Below are 19,755 nucleotides of genomic sequence, written 5' to 3' on the forward strand. Positions count from 1 at the left end.
ATGACTGAATCGGCTGCTTCCTGCTTAGCTACTTCTGCCAGAATTGTTTGTTTTATATCTTTTAAAGTTTGTAGAGATAAGGCTACAAGCTGAATCAAATTCACCAGCAAAAAGCTCATGGTCCTGGAAACATGGATCAAGAAGGTAGAAAGCAGTATGTTTGAGAGTTATTACTTGATTTTCCCACGCTACATTTTGTCTATAATTTTTTCTTTTCAGTTTTTGTAAGTAGACTTTATTCAGCATTCTTGAAAATATGTTTCTTAATGATCAGGAACTCATTCTCAGTGGGTGCCTCTACATGTGCCCCCAGCTGTACAGTTGTTACTATGCAGTCATTTAGTACTTGCAGCAGCCTGCAAATGTCTACGTAGTAACCCATTACTACACAGGCCCAGTAGCACACAAGTCATTTTCAACCCACAAGTCCAAACCTGCGTTGAAGTAGCTCATCTACAGTGACATAGCATCTTACGTAGATGTGCCCAGTATCCGACAATGTAGAACTATCGTTTTCCATATTCTGAATGAACTGGGCAACAGGCTCAAGCACAAAAATGAATTTTTGAGTTTCTCATCCAAAAGACATCGTCATCAAGAATGTCAGTGAGGATATTTGGGAGCAATACCTGGCCACTTCTTCTTCAATAGCAGCCGACTTAAAGCACTTTCTTGCCTATCTGAAGATTTTTGAAAGATTTAATACGGGATGGCTTTTGAGCACAACAAGGCTTACTCAGTGTGGATATAACTGAGTGCTGTACTAATTGATGCTGAAATATGAATGCTGGTACTTGTATTTTTTTGAAAAACTTGACAATGCTTTTTAGTTTTAATACACGTCATAAGAAAATTGTAAGAACTTCAACATCAGAAATGAAAAGCTGCATCACATGGGCAGCACATGCATAATCAGGCTGTGTGAAGCTTTGGTCCCTAATTCGATTCAGCGGAGATTTGGCTTGATTTGGTAGCTGGATCTCCAAATCTGAAACAAATGAGAGGACCCTTTAATCTCTTCAAATCGATTTGGAGAGATTCGGAGAGATTCAGTGATTTGGATGTAGATACAGCTTTAAGTATTTTTTCTACATACCTCTAGGTAGCAGGGGCTCTGAACGCTGTGGCGCTGGGGCAGATGCAGCGTTCCACAGAAGCACAGGAGACTCCCCAGTGCACTTGGCAGTAGACCCAGAAGTGGATCAGAAGCACTTCCAGGTCCACCAGGGAATGTGCAGGGACTCCCCCCCACACCCTCCCAGCTCAGGGACTAGTGCCTCCTGGGTTGAGGGGGCACTCAGGGTCCCTCTGTAGCCAATTGCTGGGCTGGGCAGGGGTGCAGGGAGGCCCTCCAGTGCGTTCCCCAGCAGGCCCGGAAGTGGACTGGAAGTAGTTCTGGTCCACTTCCAGGTTCACTGCCAAGCATGCTGAAGAGCCCCCCACACTCCTGTGGGATGCTCCATCACCCCAGCACGACAATGATAACTAGCCACACTGCTACTTCAAGGTATGTAAAAAAAACTTTTAAAGCTGTACCTGAATTGCTGATTTGCCAAATCAGCATTGAATCATCAGATTCGGATTTGGCCGAATCAAACTGGAGACAGTGATCCAAATCAATGAATCGAATCACTGTCCCCGATTCAGGCTGGATCCAAATTTGAATTGAAAAGGGCCCGTTTCACACATCCCACATAACACAAAAGAGCAGAAGACAACCAGAACTTGCACTGAGTTGTAACAGCTTTTCCATGTACATTTTTACTGAAAAAAAAAAAATCTATACATATGATTTTGGCTTTCTACAACTCTCCATAATCTTACAATATTGCCTGCACTTTTAATTCAACCAGTAGTCTTTAGTTTTGTTTCTAACAGCTACTCCAAGACTCCAGAGTTGAGTACTTCCCAGGAGCTTTACGGAGCACACTGCTAGATCATCTGGAGGGAGTAGGTGGCTACTCCTACTCACAGCAATTGCTATGGATGCAAGGAAGCCCTGACTTCTGGACACTTCTGACCTACGTCACTGTGATGACTGCTTGGGTGCAGACAGAAAATGACAATTTTTGACTGATCTGCCCACAGAAAACAGTCTATAGCCATGACCAAACCAGTACACGGCTGCAGACAGCTTAAAAAATGGCAGATCGAGTGAAAATCTGAACCCCTATTGCATAAGGGGTGAGATGATGATTTTCAAAACTTAGCATCTTCTGTAAGTTCTGTCTGTGCTGCCTGCCAGCCTGTCACTGTTTTCAGAATGGGAAGGGGAAAGTGAGTTAAGTCTGTGGTTTTTCAGCTTCCACTCCAAGGTTGGGGGATGCTCCAATTCACCCACCCCAACCTCTAGAGCTGGCGGAGGAATCCCTAGAATGAGTTCCCTCTTCTCCCTTTCCCCCCTCCCATTCTGAAAACAGGGACAGGTTGGGGAAAAGGAGGGAAACCCATTGCTATTCCCATTGCTAGGGAAACCATCTGCAAGCTGGCAGCCAGTAGCTAGATTCTCCTCCCCTTGGAACCAAGAGTGAACTTCTGCTTGGTTTGCAGGATCACTGTAACTGAGAATACCTCCTGAAACATGTTCTCACTTACAGTGGGGAGCTGCACTTCTGTCTGTGCCCCTTGTGTGCACCTTCATGCAGCCAGTTCCCTCTACTGGTTGTTACTGTTCCTATTTGGAGATGCCTGCAGTTACAGTTGATGGCCAGTGCGAGAACCTTGCCCATGTTGATGGTTTTGATTCCTCCCTCAGCACAGAGCAGCTTATCTGTAGTCCCAAGAGATCCCAGAACTTTCTGCTCAATCTCTTCTTTGGTTTGCCAAGCTGTCCATTTACCAGACTAGGAAGGTGATGCTGGCTGAAGGGGACCTTGGCACCTGTAGGACTGTCTTGATTTCTATCCATATGTATCTTCATGCAGAGTTTCACTGGGCAGCATCCAACAGCTCTTAAGATGCATTTGGGAAGCAATGGGCATTGGTCAATGCTTTGCCCTTGGGGTCCTCCCCGAGGACCCCTGTTATCAATTTATAATCTTCACTCCTGTGTCTGTTTTCTCATTGTTGTCCCAAGGAATCTTACTGTGCACTTAGTGGCCTCCTTCTAGATGCTGGGTGCATCCACATGAGATATTTACTGCAGTTGCCTAATTAGCTCTATAGTAAATACCTGGGCATCTACACACATGGCTCTCTTATATCGCAGGAAATTAATAAACTCTCCAGCAGGGTACTACTACTAAATACACATACTACTCTGCTGGGGAGCTATTTTGTACGCAGCAACACATGTAGCTTCTGACCCAGCTGGCTGGAGCACAAAGGTGCTTTAGTGAGGCATCTGATTTCCAGCTAGCCCTGCACTGAAGCATCCTCCCAGCCAGCCCCTCTGCAGCACATTGAGCTGAGTCAGAACAGCCCCAGATTAGCAGGCTGATCCCCCTCCCTCCCAGTCCTCCAGCTAGCCAGGACTGCTCTGACCTGGTTCAACATGCTGTAATCCTGGGTGCATGTATAAATTCGGCACCCATGAGCAATAATCTGTGGCATGATATGCACCAGAATTTATTGCTGCGCATTAATGTGCACATGTGGATGCAACCACTGTGTGGGATGTAAATCCTGGTGGGTTTGTTCCACTGTCACACCACAACATGTAGGCCTGCCAAAGTTACCATATGGCTTTATGGCTGGTGTTGGAAGGAAAAGGAAGCTGGAAAAGCTCAGAAGAGAGAAGCAGAGTAAGGAATGCCTATCCTAAGTGGATTGTGTTTGTGTATGTTTGTGTCCTGACTCCTAAGGACTGAGGGGTAAGGAGCCCTCACTCCTGGCCTTGCTAACAGATAACATGGTAGGCTGCCAGCTATACAAGGGTGTTCTTGGCTTCATGGAATATATGATAATTTTTTACTCTGGTCAAATAATAGGCAATCAATTGATGAGTCAGTTGACATTATCTGATCTGTCAGTTGAATGGTTAGTCACTGCTAATAAAACCTACCCAGGTCCCTTCTCATGTCTTCCTGCTTATTCTCTCCAGGCAGCCCTGGGAGTTTCTCAGAATTCCCTGACCTAGAAGAAATTTGGCCACTTTTCCTAACTGCAAGGTGGATAAACCATTTGTAGCTTGAGCTTTTTGAAAACCCCCTGCCTTTCCTGTCTGTTCTGGCCTAGTAGCTCTCATGCTCGGGACTCAAGTCCTTCCAGACTTAAAAAGAAATCTTCTTTAAAAAGTTAGAAATACACTCTGAACTTTTTTTTTATCTCTCTATCACTGGTTTCCTTCTTGTTTATTCTTTCTAGGTATTATCTATTAGATATTGCATGCTAGGCCATTAACTCTTTCCTATCTAGCATTTTCACACATCACACCAGGGGAGTACATCAAAGGCTTGGTAAGAAACTGTTCACCAGGGCATCCAAGGGGAAAACTAGGAGTAATGGCCACAAGCTCCTGAAAGGCTGATTCAGGCTCAACATTAGGAAAAATTGCTTCACAGTCAGGGTGTCCAGACCGTGGAATAAGCTCCCTCCAATGGTGGTGCAATCACCTACCCTGGAAATCTTCAAAAGGAGACTAGACAGTCACCTTGCTGGGATCACCTGACCCCCAGTTATCTTTCCTGCCTGGTGCAGGGGCTGCACCTGACGATCTTCCAAAGGTCCCTTCCAGCCTTACAATCTATGAATCTATAAACCCTATCAAGTGTTCTTATATGGGGAAAAAACAAACATGAGAAAACAATCATATGCACTTTCCTTCCCCTTCCCTCCCCCCAAATCTGCAAAATCATCCTGGACTATGAAAGCTAGATTTTTCTGCTTGTAAATGAGCATGGACAATAAAGCATCTTCAGGCAAAGTAGGTCAGCAATGCTTCTTTAAACTTTAATGGGCTTGGGAAGATATATCCCAGGTGCGTCAAACTCACTCCACCCCTGAGTCAGATTCAGACTGCAGGGCTTCCTGTGGTCTGGATCTGGACATGCCAGTGACAGTTGGGTGAGTGGTGATGATGGCAGGGTGAGTAGCAGTGAGGTGGGTGACGGCAGGGCAAGCAGGAGTGGCAGCCAAAGGGGTGAACACAGACATTGCTCATGCCTGGCCACCAATAGCCAACTCTAATTGGACTCCATGCCCCAGATTTCCTCAGCAGGCCCTGCCCCCAAATTCTCAGCCCGTCTATGTTCCCCATGGACCACAAAACACAGTTCTCACATAATAAAAAAAAAAATATTTCAGTCACTGAAGTAAACAGACTTAACAATTTTAGCAAGTCTTAAAAAGGAAGTTACTGTTTGTATGGTGACTTCTCAAAACAGAATCACAATAAACATTTTTAACTGATTTTTCCTCTGGTAAAGGTGGGGAGCTGCTTGTCTATTGTGAGTTAGAAGGCTTCATTTTATTGATCACAATATAGGATGGGCAATATGATATACATTTTCTAAGATTATTTCACTAATCTTCTTCAACATCTCTGCTATAAGAGCTCAACCTCATTGTTGATTAATAATTTATACTTCAATATTTTTTCAAGATTGTCAACCAAAGTTTTAATTAATGCCAAATGTGGTGCTGAAGTGGGCCCTGGTCCAAAGGAAGAGAAAACTAATGTCCTGAACACTCATCAAATAATAATGTTTTCATTTATTGCCAACCTGGGATAGAGTCAAATCAATGACCAAGAAGTTAAAAGCTCTACAAAATAAATCTGAGCCAACCAGTCCCTAAATAAATGAACAACTTTTTTTTTTAACCTTTCTGTCTCACAGTTCTACAGTACCTCTACAATGAAATAAAAGAAATGCATAATTTCCAGCAACATTCAGCCTAACAACATGGACAAAAGAGCAAACTATAAATACAGAAAGAGCAATCACTTACTTGACGCCTGCTGAGAAGCTCACCACAGGAAAGAACAATCCATCAGTACCGAAGTTCTCAAACATTCCCTGTACAGGTTGTCCATTAATGCGGAATGAAATGCTGGGAACCCCTAAATCTAAGCAGCAGCTAACTACATCGTCAGATGCCAACAAATGCTGATTGACAGATGCTACCGCTCTGGATACTCGACCTAAAAAGAAAGCAGTTAGAGATAAAAAGACTTTAAACAATTTCCTGCATATAAGGAGTTAATGACAAAAGAACAACTATATTGCTTCAAAAATTCTGACACGCACTTATCTGAAACTTTAAATAATTTATTTTCCTTCAGTCACAAAAAGCATGACCTTGCCTTCATCTGCTTTGTGACTGTTTTTTTTTTAAGAAACAGACAGCTAGCTATATCCTTCAAACTGATAAGTGGCAGAACAGTGCATGAACTGAGCAAATCACTTGAGACCTCTGAAGCTGTTAGCAAGAAAGAATAGGATCATTTGAAGCAATGATTTCTCTTACTATGGGCTGATGCAAGAGTACTCAGGTACAGTAAAGGATGACCTTTGTCTTGATAAAGTCAACACTAACACACCCAAGTACTTATGTCTTATAGTTACTCACAAAGTGTCAGAGTATGTGATGCATCATAATTACCTTGATGGTATTCATAGGGATGCTGAGAACAAGTAAAGGTGTAAACAAAAAAGGGAGACATAAGCCCAGGCTAACAGCTCTCAACCATGAACAAAAAAAAAATCTTCCTCTAGAAGACTGCTATTTGTTTACTGCCCACTACAAATTTACTTGAAGCTTCCTCTGAAGGATTTGTATGAGAAGGACCAGTTATCTAATACGGTCAGGCAATTACTGCATTTCTGAGTAATTGCTCTAATCACTGTACTTGTTCAAATGATAAATAGCAATAGCATCAACCCTGTTGAAAAGTAATATCTCTGTGGCTCAGAGAGATGAGCACTACCTGGGAAAGGAGGGATCCTAGTTCTGACCCCTGCTTCTGTTGCTGTCTGTGCATTTTATCCAATGACTACAAAATGCAAAATCCAGAAGCAGGAACTGATACCACAACCTAGGAACCTCTCACTTCTAAAGCAATGCCCATCTCCTAAAATCAGAGACAGACTCCCTCTAACTTGCACTCCTTCTGGCTATCCCTGTTGGCAGCTGAGCAGGCTAGCTTCAATGGGGCTTGTGGCTCTGCCTAGTTCATTGCCTGGTGGTCAGGATAGGAATAAGGAAATGTGGGTTCAAGCCTCCTAAAGGTTAGAGGGACCTGGAAACTGGATTTCCCATATCCTGATCAAGTGAAGTAACCATTAGGCTAAAAGGTGGGAGGGCTCTCCTCCTTCATCATATTGTCCATCTACCTAATTTTTTTCTTAGCTCACACTTTCTGGGATTTACATACAATTTATGTACCTACCCAGGGAGATTCGGAGATTTGGGGAATCTCCTCTTCCCCTCCCCTGCTATGCCTTGTTATATTTATCTTTTGGAAGGGTCCCAGGTATGACCGAAAACTGCACCCTCCTGGGACTTGGGGTCATTGTGGTGGGACTGCTTGTGGCAGAAGAGCCCTTAGAAAGTGCCACCAGGGCCAAACCCCAGAGAAGAGCAAGTCTTGGGTACCATAAAACTCCAGTCTACACTGCCTTGTGGGTTACCCCTTGGCAGGAAAAGGCTATGGAAGCTGACCCAGAAATAAAAGTAAGGGCAAAGCTAAACTGTTGACCAGAATGGACAGCTACACCTGGCTCCCTCTGAAAAGTCTTCTCTGGTAGATCAGGAGGCTGAGAAGATATGCTCATCTCCTTGATAGTGAAGGCAGATGGCAAGAGCTGTGTGGACAGTGTAGGGCATCAGCTCAAGTGCTGCAGGACCTGATGGCCATCCACTGCATCCAGAACTGTCTTCAGATGTCTCAACCCTGTCATGCTACTAGATTCGGACAGGCCTAGATGAGAGAGTGAGGGTGACTCTCCACAACTTTCCTGCACTTAAAACCAACTCAGGTGCAAGTCATGACATCCCTGTGGCAATGGGTGAGCAGCAGAGCAGCAGGTGTGGATACATTGGGAGCCATAGCTACAGACCTGCACACAGGTGGCTCAGAGCATAGACTCACATTTCACTAGACTGAAGCAGCAGTGGAATTTGGCAGTCCTCTGGGTGACTGAGCAGCCCTATTTGAGATCACACTGCTCACCTTAATCCTGGTCAGCATACTGTGGCTGATGGGGATCCTGGTATAGTGGTTGAAAACCACACAAAAAGACAAAAAAGACAAATGTGACACCATTCACCATTGGTGCTTGGAATGTGTGCATGCAAGTGGACTGTACAACAGCAGATAGATGAGAAAGAAGAACAGCTCTAGTTGATAGACAACTGGCCAGATTCATCATTCAGATAGTGGCCCTGAGTGAAGCTTGCCTAGCTGAAGAGGGACAGCTAACTGAAAAAGGTGCTAGCTACCATGGGGTGGGGGTAGGGGAGGTTGCCAAATTCCAAAAGGGGGGGCCCCAAAGGGGGATTCAACTGCACCAATGTACACCATCTGTATCAGCCACCGGCTATTTATCAGTGAAGGTTGAGATGCACCAGATAATGCCCCAGACATCCTAGACCAGACATGCTTGGTCACTGATATTAACTCTGTCAGTATAACCTTCACATTTCACAACATCTCTTATTACATTAGAGAAAAAATTACTGTGGCACCAAATGAAAGTAATTTAAACTACTACTCATACTGTACCTCTCATAATAAGAGTTTTAACAAAAACATATTTTCCTAAATAATAATTAGTTTCTTGCTGCATCATGTTTGTTCATGGGCCACAGCCAACACATGCATTTTACTTACTGAGCTTACTACTGAGGAAAAATAATGATGTATTAGGAATAACACCAGCAAATAGTAATATATCACAGCAATTCTTATGTTCCTATTTTCAAACTTATCTTTTATGAAAAGATTGATAATATTTTATATACTTAAACTAGTAGTAGATATAAGGACAGCAAACATAATTTCACTTCAGCTGCACATACAAAATATAAAAGTAATGTGTCACAAAGTAAGAAAGGTAACCAGATGACCCTTATTATACAAAGTTTGTGGTTTTTGTTTGAAATACAGCATGAATATGTTATACATTTGGCACAGGGCTCAGAGTGCTTAGAACTGAAAACAGAATTTTTACTGAACTCAGTGGGAGGTTTTATGCATGGAAGCAGTGAGGTACATCTCCCAGTATAGAAAAAGAAAAATGATTTGCCAAACAGTATTTAGAGAAGGGCACATTAATAAAAGAAAATATTTAGAATCCTGATTTCATTTATACTAGAAAAAAATTGAGAATTCCACCCATGTAAGGGATTCAAATTTGTCTCATTATAAAATAGTGTTTACTACACGTGACCTTGAGATTAATTTTAGGAATCTGTTATTTCTAAATACTTATTTTTAGAAAGCTACTGTAAAAAACAATAGCAACAAAATACTTACCAGACCACAAATGAAGGCCATCAAAACCATAAGAGAAGAGGTCATCACCAACACCATTGCCTCCCCATCCTTCACCACCTCCAGGATAAGGAGCATAGCCTGATGTAGAGGCCCAGCCAACTCGTAGATGAGTAGGTTCCGCCGTCAAAAATGGATCTACCTGATCGATTATTAGTTCAAAGTACCACTTCTTGTATTGTGCAGAGCCCTCAGCAACCCCCAAAAATATGTTTGGCCTTATACTAAAATAGAAAAGATACACCAGATAATACAAAATATAAATGTAATAATGGGTTGCTGCCATACTTTATGCTATTACACTTGATTATATAAACCCTGAGTTTAGGTGTGGAGAGCATCCCCCACCTGTAAACCTCTGCTAAAATATTCTTTATGTTTTCTTTGGCTTTAGAAACTTTTTAAAAAATGCCAAATTCTGAAGCAGCTCAACATGCCATTTATTTTATATATTAAATTTCATGAAAAACAAAACAACAAATTGCATCTGTTTGGCTGGTATAGAAATCTGAAGGATTGATCCACAAGGGAATCATAGCTTTGATTAAATGCAAATACTTCAATAGTATACTTATATTCTGTGTGTTCTTAGTCTGATGCAGTAGTGTCCTCTATAGGGCCTGATTATGTCAAGTCAGTCATACTTTTCCATATAAAATCAATGTTCTCCATCAGAAAACAAACTGATAGCCACACCACAGATTATAAGAATTGGATTTCTTTGAACACTGCTACACAGAAGCACCAAATCAAGAGAGACACCTGCAAAGTGCAGAAGCCACAATTTAAAAATTTTAGGCCGGATATCATAAGTAAGCTCTCCTTCAGAAAGACACTGTGTTGGATAGCAACCATGGCAAAAAGAGAGGCACATACTTTGGCAGGCTATAGTTATATCTAATTCGCTGTATTACTTTAAAAACAGAACACAATTAGTACATGAAGAAATAAAATTAGCATTTGTTAACTTTCTATAAAACCAATATTTTTTACTATCTTATAATACACTTCCATTGCATTTAATTTTACTTCTGTCCTTTCTTTTCAAGGGATCTGTTTGTTTGCAAAGTCCACTGACATGCTCAAAAAAAAAAAAAGAAAAGAAAAAAACACCACTCCCCCAAAACAAATGACTTTTAATTCTTTTTCCCTGTGAATTTTTCAGTTTCTATTCAAAGGCAGTTTGCAGATCATTTCTATAGGCTCTGGCAGACATTAAAACAATGGCATGATGGGATATGATCTCAGGTCCCAAAAACCACGTATCCTGCCATACACAACTAAATCACTATCATAGATCTGGCATCAGGCTGAATGCAGGACTACCCGACTACACACTCATATTAAAGGCACAATTGAAACCAGCCATAAAAATGTTCCACGAAAAATATTTTGTAGAACATTGTTGTGGCTGGTTTCTTATGTTGTCACACAAGTACTTTCCTGACAGTGTGGAAGGTTACTATTTATGAAGCAATTAATAGGTTAATTGTATCCTATGTGTAACATCTACCATGGCCCTATGTTATTTTTAACATCATACTTTTAAATAAACAACATCTAAAGGTTCCTCTGGCCTTTATCTTTCTGTGACTAAGAAACACTGAAAAATTCTCAGAATAAAAAATGAAAAAGAGTGCCCTCTCAACTTAAACTAATAGTAAAGACCTGTTCATTTTCAAATATAGTAATAAACCATGCACAGTACCTCGTAACATCGTTAACTAAACGGGTTTGCAAAAGCAAATCTCTTCGAGGGAGCAGATTGTCACAGATCAAGTTTTGATTTGCACGCACGGCCACTCCATTACAGAGACAGAGAGAACATAGAACATCAAGAACCTAAAACAGGTCAGAGTGAAGTCAAGCAAATACTGTTTGCAGCACAATAACTATGCTTATTAAATTCAACTCCAAAGTATACAGGGAATAGGGAGGATACTCTCTGCAAATATTTAGTTTTAAAAAATTTTAAAAAATAGTTGGCTATATATGAAATGAAGGTAGTTTGTAATTGTGATAACAGGTATAAAAATGTGAAGATAAAGCCTTAATTCCTAAGGTCAGCTGAGAGCAAATTTCCCGCAAGTTTCCCAAGTCTGTTCAGCAAAAATACATGGGAGGTCAGTCACACCTCAGATTTGGGATTTAAAGACAGCCAGAGCCTAAACCTGGACATCTTTTGGAAACACTGTAAGAACTTTTTTTTTTGAGCAAGCTTTAGCAGGCAGGATTAAATTGTGGGGATTATCTGGAGCACTGGGAAGTTGGTTTATTATTTTTTATTTCCTTTTAATATTTTATCTACCCTAGGCCTTTTTTTTTTTTTAAGGTAACAAATATTATTTTTTGTGTCTGCAAAACTAAATCAGAAATAACAAGAAATTTGCTTTCGTGTGAGAATTGTGGTACTTTCACTTCTAATACGTCCTGCCAGAAATGTCACAAAAATGTCCAGAAATGATCACAATGTGCCTGGTTTCAAATCTCATTACTAATTTGCAATATAGTGAAGATTCTTTAAGAATTTCGTTAAGGACTTGACAATCTTTTTGAACAAAGTGGGTGAGCCCTTGTTGGTGTGATTCTAAAATCATTAATGAATCTGCTTTGAAACCATGCTTTCAACGCACAAAATTAAAGAAAATCCACAGGGATTGGAAATAATTTTCACAGAGATCTAATTTCAGCATATCATCTTCTGGTTCCACCTGGATTCTAGAAGGGGGAGAACAATCCATCCAATAGAAAGATAATTGAGGAGAAAAATATTTTTATTTGTAATCAGTCAGGGTGTTGAGCAAAAAGTTTTATGGGGAGGGAATGGAATACTTTGGTGTAGTATAACAGAACAGCAGAGGGAACAGGGAAGTGCCTCGCTTTATCAGGAATGCTTTTCCTCTTTGTGTTTGTTATCTGACATTCTGCTTAATTCTCTAATTCAGAGTATGACCTCAAACCACAGGAAAATAAAGGAGATGATTTGAAAAATTATTCTCTCTGATCATTAAAATTTACACTGCTGAAGAAGCATAAAGGGGGCTGAGCATAAATGAGAATCAAGCACTATTTACAATGCATGTACTGCTTAAATTCAGTTTATGCATCTGCTGAGCATAATTCTCAAAAACTGCTTTTCAGCACATCCCTGAATATCAATTTTGTTTCAGACAAACACAAAGAACATTTTAAAAATCTCATGTGTGGCTAAAGCTGGGTTAATAGGATTCTTGACTTGATATTTCTGACTATAACAAAAAATGTCTAATCTAGCAGGAAACAAGACATTCTGTAACTAGAACAACAAATTCATTTTCACAGACTATGACAGATGCCCAGTCATTGACATTACAGATGGAAAAGACAAACTCTGTCATCTAGCTGTTTCTTCTGCTGGTACAAGATTGTTCCCTTCTGTACTTTTAACACCCATTACACAGTCTACATTTAGATGCTCCAACTGCAAGGGCTTCCATCATTTCTATTCCTCAACATAACAGATATTTCTGGCAGGAAGTACTCCTAATAATTAGCTTAAATTCCTATTATTTAATTTTATTACACATTTCTATTTATATTCTCCTATTATATATTTCCTAAAGACCATGTTTTTTCCTTTCTGATATTTGTTTGATTATTGAACTTTCCTTAGTTATTGCTTAGGCAAGTTGTACCATACCAGACACTTCATCTTCCTTGTAAAAAAATAATTCAAGTCTCCCAAACATTTTGGCTCCTTTTATCTATTCCAGTTCATTAGCTTTTAGATAGTGTTTCCTAGATCCAAAGCAATATGCCAAAGGTAGTCATCAATATGAAGTGAACTGTTCCCTCCTATCTAACTCTGTTGATATTTTTTGCTGCCACTGAACACCCATGTCTAATTTACTTCTGATTAATACTTCAAAGAAAACTTGATTAATACTTTTAAGGATAAGCCTATGCGCAGAACACTGGGCACAGGCAGAAGTAACAATTTTTGCCTGAACTGTCCACAGAAATCAGTTTATAGTTGTGATCAAACACAAGTGTATAGCTGCAGACAGCTTAAAAAATAGGTGATCGGGTGAAAATCTGACTGCTCATGAGGGGTCAGATGAAGATGTTTCAAAACAGAGTGTCTTCTGTAACTTCTGTCTGTGTGCCAGCTTTGAGCTATTTCCAGAATGGAAGGTGGGGGGGAAGGGAGTGGAGGGAGTTCTGTCTAGGGATTTTCAGCCCCCACTGGCGGGTGTCATAGGTGAACTGGAGCTCACCCCACCCTCCAACACCAACTGAAGAACCCCTAGAATGAGCTCCCTCTGCTCCCTTTCCACACTCCCATTCAGAAACAGGAACAGGCTAGGACAGAGGTGGTGCCATTGCCACGGAAAACTAGCTTCAGCCAGCAGCTAGATTCCCCTTTCCTCTGGAACCGAAAATGAACTTCTGTTTGTTCTAGGAGACTGTTCTAACTCAGAACGCTTCCTCCAAAGTCTTCTCAGTCACAGCGGGGACCTGCACTTCTGTCTGCACCCACTAGTATGACTTCTGTGCTTCCAGTTCAGGAGAATGTTGTGTGAATGTAATTTAATGTCAGACATATCCTAACTCTTTTCATTGCTACTATTTTTCCAGATTTCTTCCTCTATATATAGACTTAATTTTTACAACCCGACTCTCATTTCATTATATTCTTCTCCTATTTTTAATCTGTCTAGGCCATCCTGATTTATTTCTATTTTCATTATTCTCAATTTAGTATCATGTATTAATTGTATTAATGCTTTGTTTACTTTCTGTTGGAGATAATTCATTCCGATATTATAAAGGACTTTTCCCTGTGGTACCCCACCGCCCCTTTACTTCTATTTCTTTACCTTCCTACACTTATTGAGCAATAAGCTGTAATTCTGAATTATTTTAAAAGTAAGGGTCTGGGTAAGAGTAAGGTCCTTTTAAATGAAATGTCTACTTTTGAAAAAAAAAGATTTAAAAAATAAAGAATTTTTCAATATTCACTTTTTCAGAGTAACCTAGTTATGTAGTTGGGAAAAGCCCATTTATAACCATATACATTTTAACATTCTTATTGAATATTTTGCTATTTGAATATATACATTTTAATATATTCTTCTTTATTCTAGGGTAAGATTTTTATCTCAGTTACTCTGGTATAAATCCTAGATATCTTTCTTCAGTTCCCTGGGACAAAATCAGTATAAATGAGAAAAGAACCTGACTTTCTCATTACAAAAATCTCAGAATCCAATCAATGGGACTACTCATGTGAGTGGCAATTTTGCAGAATTTTGCTCTTTTTTGTTAGAAGTGTGGAGATCATAGGCAAACTGTTTCATGAGTAAACTTAAACCCCAAGCTATTCTACACTGGTAGACCCAGACTTCCACAGGAAGTACAGTCCCAAGGCCTTGGGTTACATCCATATGTGGCTTAATACATATTCAGACATGTAATATTCCCTATCTATATTCATAAAAAGTATAAATGGACTTAGTCATAGAAAATAAGTTCTCACATACTCTTTGACTTACTCTACACAAGAAAGCAATGATAGATCTCTCATATTTCTTTTTCTTCTTTACAAAGCAATGTGAGTCACATGCTCTTTAATTCTTTTAAGAACAATGTGTCACAGAGGTCACAGAGACTTTTTCAGTTTGTCATGTGTAAGTTACTGTTGAGATTATTGATATCTTTTATATTTTCTCCATCATACCTTGTAATTGCGTCCATGCTTATCCAGCAATGAGATGATAGACTTGATATGTCCCTCAGCTATCAAATTTAAGGCCTCTGGGCTTTCAGTCAAGATGCAGTGCAACACCTCCAAAATACCTATATGAATTTCACAAAAATAATTTTGGCATTAAACAAAGGACAGAGCTTAATTTAAAAACCTGTGAAAGAAAAAATCATCCTAAGGGAAAAGAAATTCTAACTTCTCTTACTTAATATATTACATGCCTCCAGTCTGAAAAAGGATGAAAATATTTTCAAGAAGACATAAGGGCCAACTGTAATGTAAAAGAATCAGACTATAACAAGAAGTTAAACACAGCTGTAAACTGTGGGTTATTATTTTCTTGTAAGAAATCTGGGTTGAAAACATACAGACAATGCAAATTGAACTACTGCTCATCAGTGAGAGGCATTCTTATTACTAAGCAACATTTTATTATAATTGTATTATGTCATTTTAAACTATATTTCAAACTGTAAATTTTTTACATTATCTAATGGTACCCAACACAACCAAAAATTAAGCTATTTGCAATACATTTGGTAGCTGCAAAACTGTTTGCTATTACGAATCATAGGATTCTACTAGACCTTATACATTATTTATTTCACATTTTTTAAACTGTGATGGCAAGCAAGCAAACCAACAAGAAACTAAAAAATACAAAAGAGAAAATGAAAAGGAAACTGGTAGTTTAAAATAAAATGTTTGTTAATAGAAATTTTCTTTGCTTTATTAAAAACCTCATGTAATAAATTTCATGCAATAAACTTGCTTCCTTTCCTTATGCTTGTTATTTTCCAGGTGAAACTGTTATGATTTGCATAATGTAATGGCAACACTATAGTTATACAATTATCTCACCTGAGGAAGATTCTAATCTGTCCAATTTACTTATCAGCCAATCAAGGTTTCCTGAAAACTGGGTACAGTTGTTTCTGTTACCGCGGATGAGGGCAGCTGAAAAAAAATAGATATAACACAAGTGCCATTTTAAGATTCGTGTTAATCACTAATATTAAACAAATATTTTAATAAAGTTACTAAACAGAAACATAGCATAATCCTCTATATTTATACTCCTGCCAGAATTAAATACAAGTTTTAGGCATTTCATTACTAGCACCACCTTTTAGATTTTGTTTAAATCAGGTGACTTAGGATACTGGTAAGGCAACCCAGAGACTATCACTCTTATTTCCTAATTAAAATGAGGTATAAATCAGTAGTCACTAAATCTATTACCATGACGACTGTTTAACATGCTGTGTAAAATGAATCAGGATTTCAGGCTAGATCATTTAGGTATCTTAAACCAGGGCTTAAGTAGAATTGAAGTGCCTGTGTACAAAGTTTTGGTCCATAAAATCACTCATCTCTCATCTTGGGGTGTACTGATAGAGATTTTTGGGGCTGAAAGCGATAGCCATTTTTGAAGGAGGCAAATTGGCCAATACCAATCCAATTTTCAATATGTAGTCAGGTAGCTTGAAGAGCAGTGTGTGGCTGGTAAGTCCGTTGTGGTGGAAGAGGTGGGGGAAGGGAAGGGGCATGGAGGGGCAGATCAAGGACTCTGCAGCGAAGGCCGGAGTGGGGCTGGGGCTAGGGCAGGTGCTGCCCAGTTGGGGTGGGGCAGGGTGTGGGATGGAATTTTAAGATGGTTTGTCTAGGGGGTGCAGAGCAGGGGGTGGCTCCTGCCACTTCCCCCACCATGGGGAGCATGTGCCCCTAGATCTGCATGTGGGGCAGGGTGTTGCTGTGGGCTGGGGCTGCACTGAGCTTTTCCTAGTGGGAACTGGGCCAGGCTGAACTTGGGGTGGTCAGCAGTGCCATTGTGAAGGGGACTATGAGGGAGCTACAGCCACCCCAAATTTTGCCATAGCCCTTCTCAACTCCCCCTCCCAGGGTCACTACCTGTTGTGCCCTGACTGCAGCCTGGCCCACCCCTGCCAGTAAGAACCCAGCATAGCCCTAGTCCTAGCCTGCAGTGGCAGCCTGTCCTGTCCCACACAGATTCAGAGGCACACGATCCCTGTGCTGTCCTGAACTGTGCGCACTGGCAGGAGTCACCCCCCCCGGGGGCCACTTGGACAAGCCACAGCTCTGTCCCTGCTCCATCCCAACTGGGAAGCCCCTGCCCCAGCTCCAGCCCCACTGCCTCCCTCACCATGAGGACCTCGATTTGCCCCCCTATGCCCCTTCCCTCTCCCTCCCCCTTTCACCACAACAGACTTACCAACTGGATACAACTCTCCAAACTTTTAGGCTGTGGTCCTTGCTGCCTACATGCTGGGCTGCAGCTGTGCACATGCACAGGGCATTTATTGGCCAAATTATTGGCCACATCAGGCAAAAAAAAAGCCAATTTCCAATACAGTCAATTTTCTTTATATTAGTGCACTGATATTAAACTGATGTATCAGTGCACCTCTAACTCTGAAGGTATCTAAATACATTAGCTGTCTCTTTGACTTTAAAGTTTTCTGGATTGTTTTTGGGTCTATAAACTACATCTGGTGCTAAGGAGAAGCCAGTTAGTGGGGCAACTGGAAAATGTCTAATTAGGGGGAAATTCCTTTTATAGCTTCAAATGAGAGAGAGTCAGAGACAGTCAATCATATGGAATACTGGATAGTCTGACTCAAGCATGCCCTACCACCCCAAGCATACGACCAATAAATGTTTCTATAGTGGCTTGTGAGAAGGATGCCACCAAAGCAGTGTCACCTTCATATCATAAACCAATCAGAATTAGCATCAATCTGCAATCCTGAAAATAAAAAAAATTGAGTATTGTATTTCAATTTCTTCCTCTTCCTACCTTGTCTCTCGTTTTGCTGGGGGCACTGCATAACTGATGTTCAGTCTACTCTCAACTGGGAACTAGAAATCAGACATTCCTCCAGGTAACTCCTCTAAGGGTGAAGTTACATTAGACCATACTAAGAACACTTTAAATGTGAGTGTCTGTATGTTAAAGCTCATTAACTCATGCTAAGAACTTTGAGACTTTCAGAAGGCAATGCCACTTCAGGCAAAGGTTAACTCATACTTTCTAGTTCATGCTAGGGTATCTTTAGTCTTCTCCACAGAGGTACAATGAGCAATTTGGAGTCCTCCAGCATCTCAGGTTGCAGCACTCCCATCCTCCACCACCTAGTGCAAATGTCCTGGCTCCTAGCTATGTCCCTGCTTGACAACTCTTTAGTGGCAAGTCAGAGGTGTGCAAGCAAAAAAAAAAAAGGAAGTATTAACCCATTAATATGTGACTACTCACAACAAGTTCTAAATTTAACATCAGTTAACTTTCCACAGAGTTAGTATGATCTAAGTGTAACATGCAATATCCTGCTTTTAAAGATGCTAGTAAGAGGTTGCAATCCACTTATTAGTTACGTTAGTGGACTATGGACCTTAGGCACCTTCATGTGATCCCATTCCATCCTAAATGTCTCCCTGAAAAATTGCTAATAGAAAAAATTAAGTTTTTTTCTTCTTCTTCCTTCCTGCTTTACGGCCCAGGACTAAAGCTACTATTACAACATCTTACAAAAACAAATGCATTAATGAATTATCAGGGACTTGAACATGGTTCAAACTTCAGCACCTAAATCCACTTAGCTGACTATGTAAAATCTGGCCATAAACAGCTAATTTGTAATTGTGTGCAACAGTAACAGAAAACGTAACAACTTCCTTGCAGTTCCAACAGTAATTAAATAGTCTCCAAATATTTTTTACTAGAGCTTCTCAGTAGCCAACGGGATAAAACAGATAAATCAGAACTCTCTTGATAATGATACTGTGACAGAATATTCTCTATATCTAAACACACTCTTAATCCATCTGCTGCAGTATCCTATCTTAAGCAATTATATTTGGCAATATTTGATAATTCAAGGGAAGCAACCTTTCTTTAATACTATTTGCATATGACCAATGGGAGATGATCCATGAAAAAGAAACTATGCCTAAGTTTTACCATCTTCTCCAAAAAAATTATATGATGCACAGCACATACTTCCTCACAATCCAGCCAGTTTATCACCTCCACCCACAATACAAATCCCATACTCATAGGAAAGAGCAGGGGCCAAAGTAAGAGAGTATGTAATATCACAGAGGCAGATAATCTACTTCTCCACTGACTCAGCTGGTAGAAATCTGCCCACTGTGGTCTCACCTATGATTAGTTTGTACTATTATCCACCATCTTAGTCATCTATTAACTGCAGTGCATGGTTAAGGGGTCTGTGCACTTTTCTTATCTCTCTCAGTTAGAGGATCCCATTTAGTTGCAAAGAGGTTTAATTTCAGGTTGAACAATGGCCTTTATCTCTATCTCTGTATTAAAATGGGTTATTGCCATTACTGTTCAGCAACATTGAAGATTCATTATGTGTATTTACTTGGAAAGTTCAGAAGCAGTCAAGCTATTAGGTAACATTTATTTTTTCCTCACAGAAGACTTCACTGATTTGCTAGCACTTGGTCAAGCAAAGATAAAAAACAATTACTCTAACCATTGGCTCACGGAAGCCATTTGCCATAGATTTTTGTTATAAAATATATTTAT

At 40.2% G+C, this 19,755-nt stretch overlaps 1 protein-coding gene across 12 annotated transcripts in view; it reads right to left on the reverse strand.

Annotated features, from left to right (window-relative positions):
• RYR3 (ryanodine receptor 3) overlaps window positions 1-19,755 on the reverse strand; it is a 541,049-nt gene that overhangs the window by 315,583 nt on the left and 205,711 nt on the right. For all 12 annotated transcript variants that reach the window (XM_090033490.1, XM_090033491.1, XM_090033488.1 and 9 more), the window contains exons 15-19: window positions 16,044-16,139; window positions 15,156-15,274; window positions 11,145-11,278; window positions 9,419-9,660; window positions 5,890-6,082 (exon numbers count right to left, since the gene is read on the reverse strand). In XM_090033490.1, coding sequence (XP_089889616.1) covers window positions 5,890-6,082; window positions 9,419-9,660; window positions 11,145-11,278; window positions 15,156-15,274; window positions 16,044-16,139 — 784 coding nt within the window. The remainder of the gene's footprint in view (window positions 1-5,889; window positions 6,083-9,418; window positions 9,661-11,144; window positions 11,279-15,155; window positions 15,275-16,043; window positions 16,140-19,755) is intronic.

This window comes from Crocodylus siamensis, chromosome 2 (genome assembly GCF_052110815.1).
Source record: "Crocodylus siamensis isolate JL-2025a chromosome 2, ASM5211081v1, whole genome shotgun sequence".
Classification (NCBI taxonomy): Eukaryota; Metazoa; Chordata; order Crocodylia; family Crocodylidae; genus Crocodylus; species Crocodylus siamensis.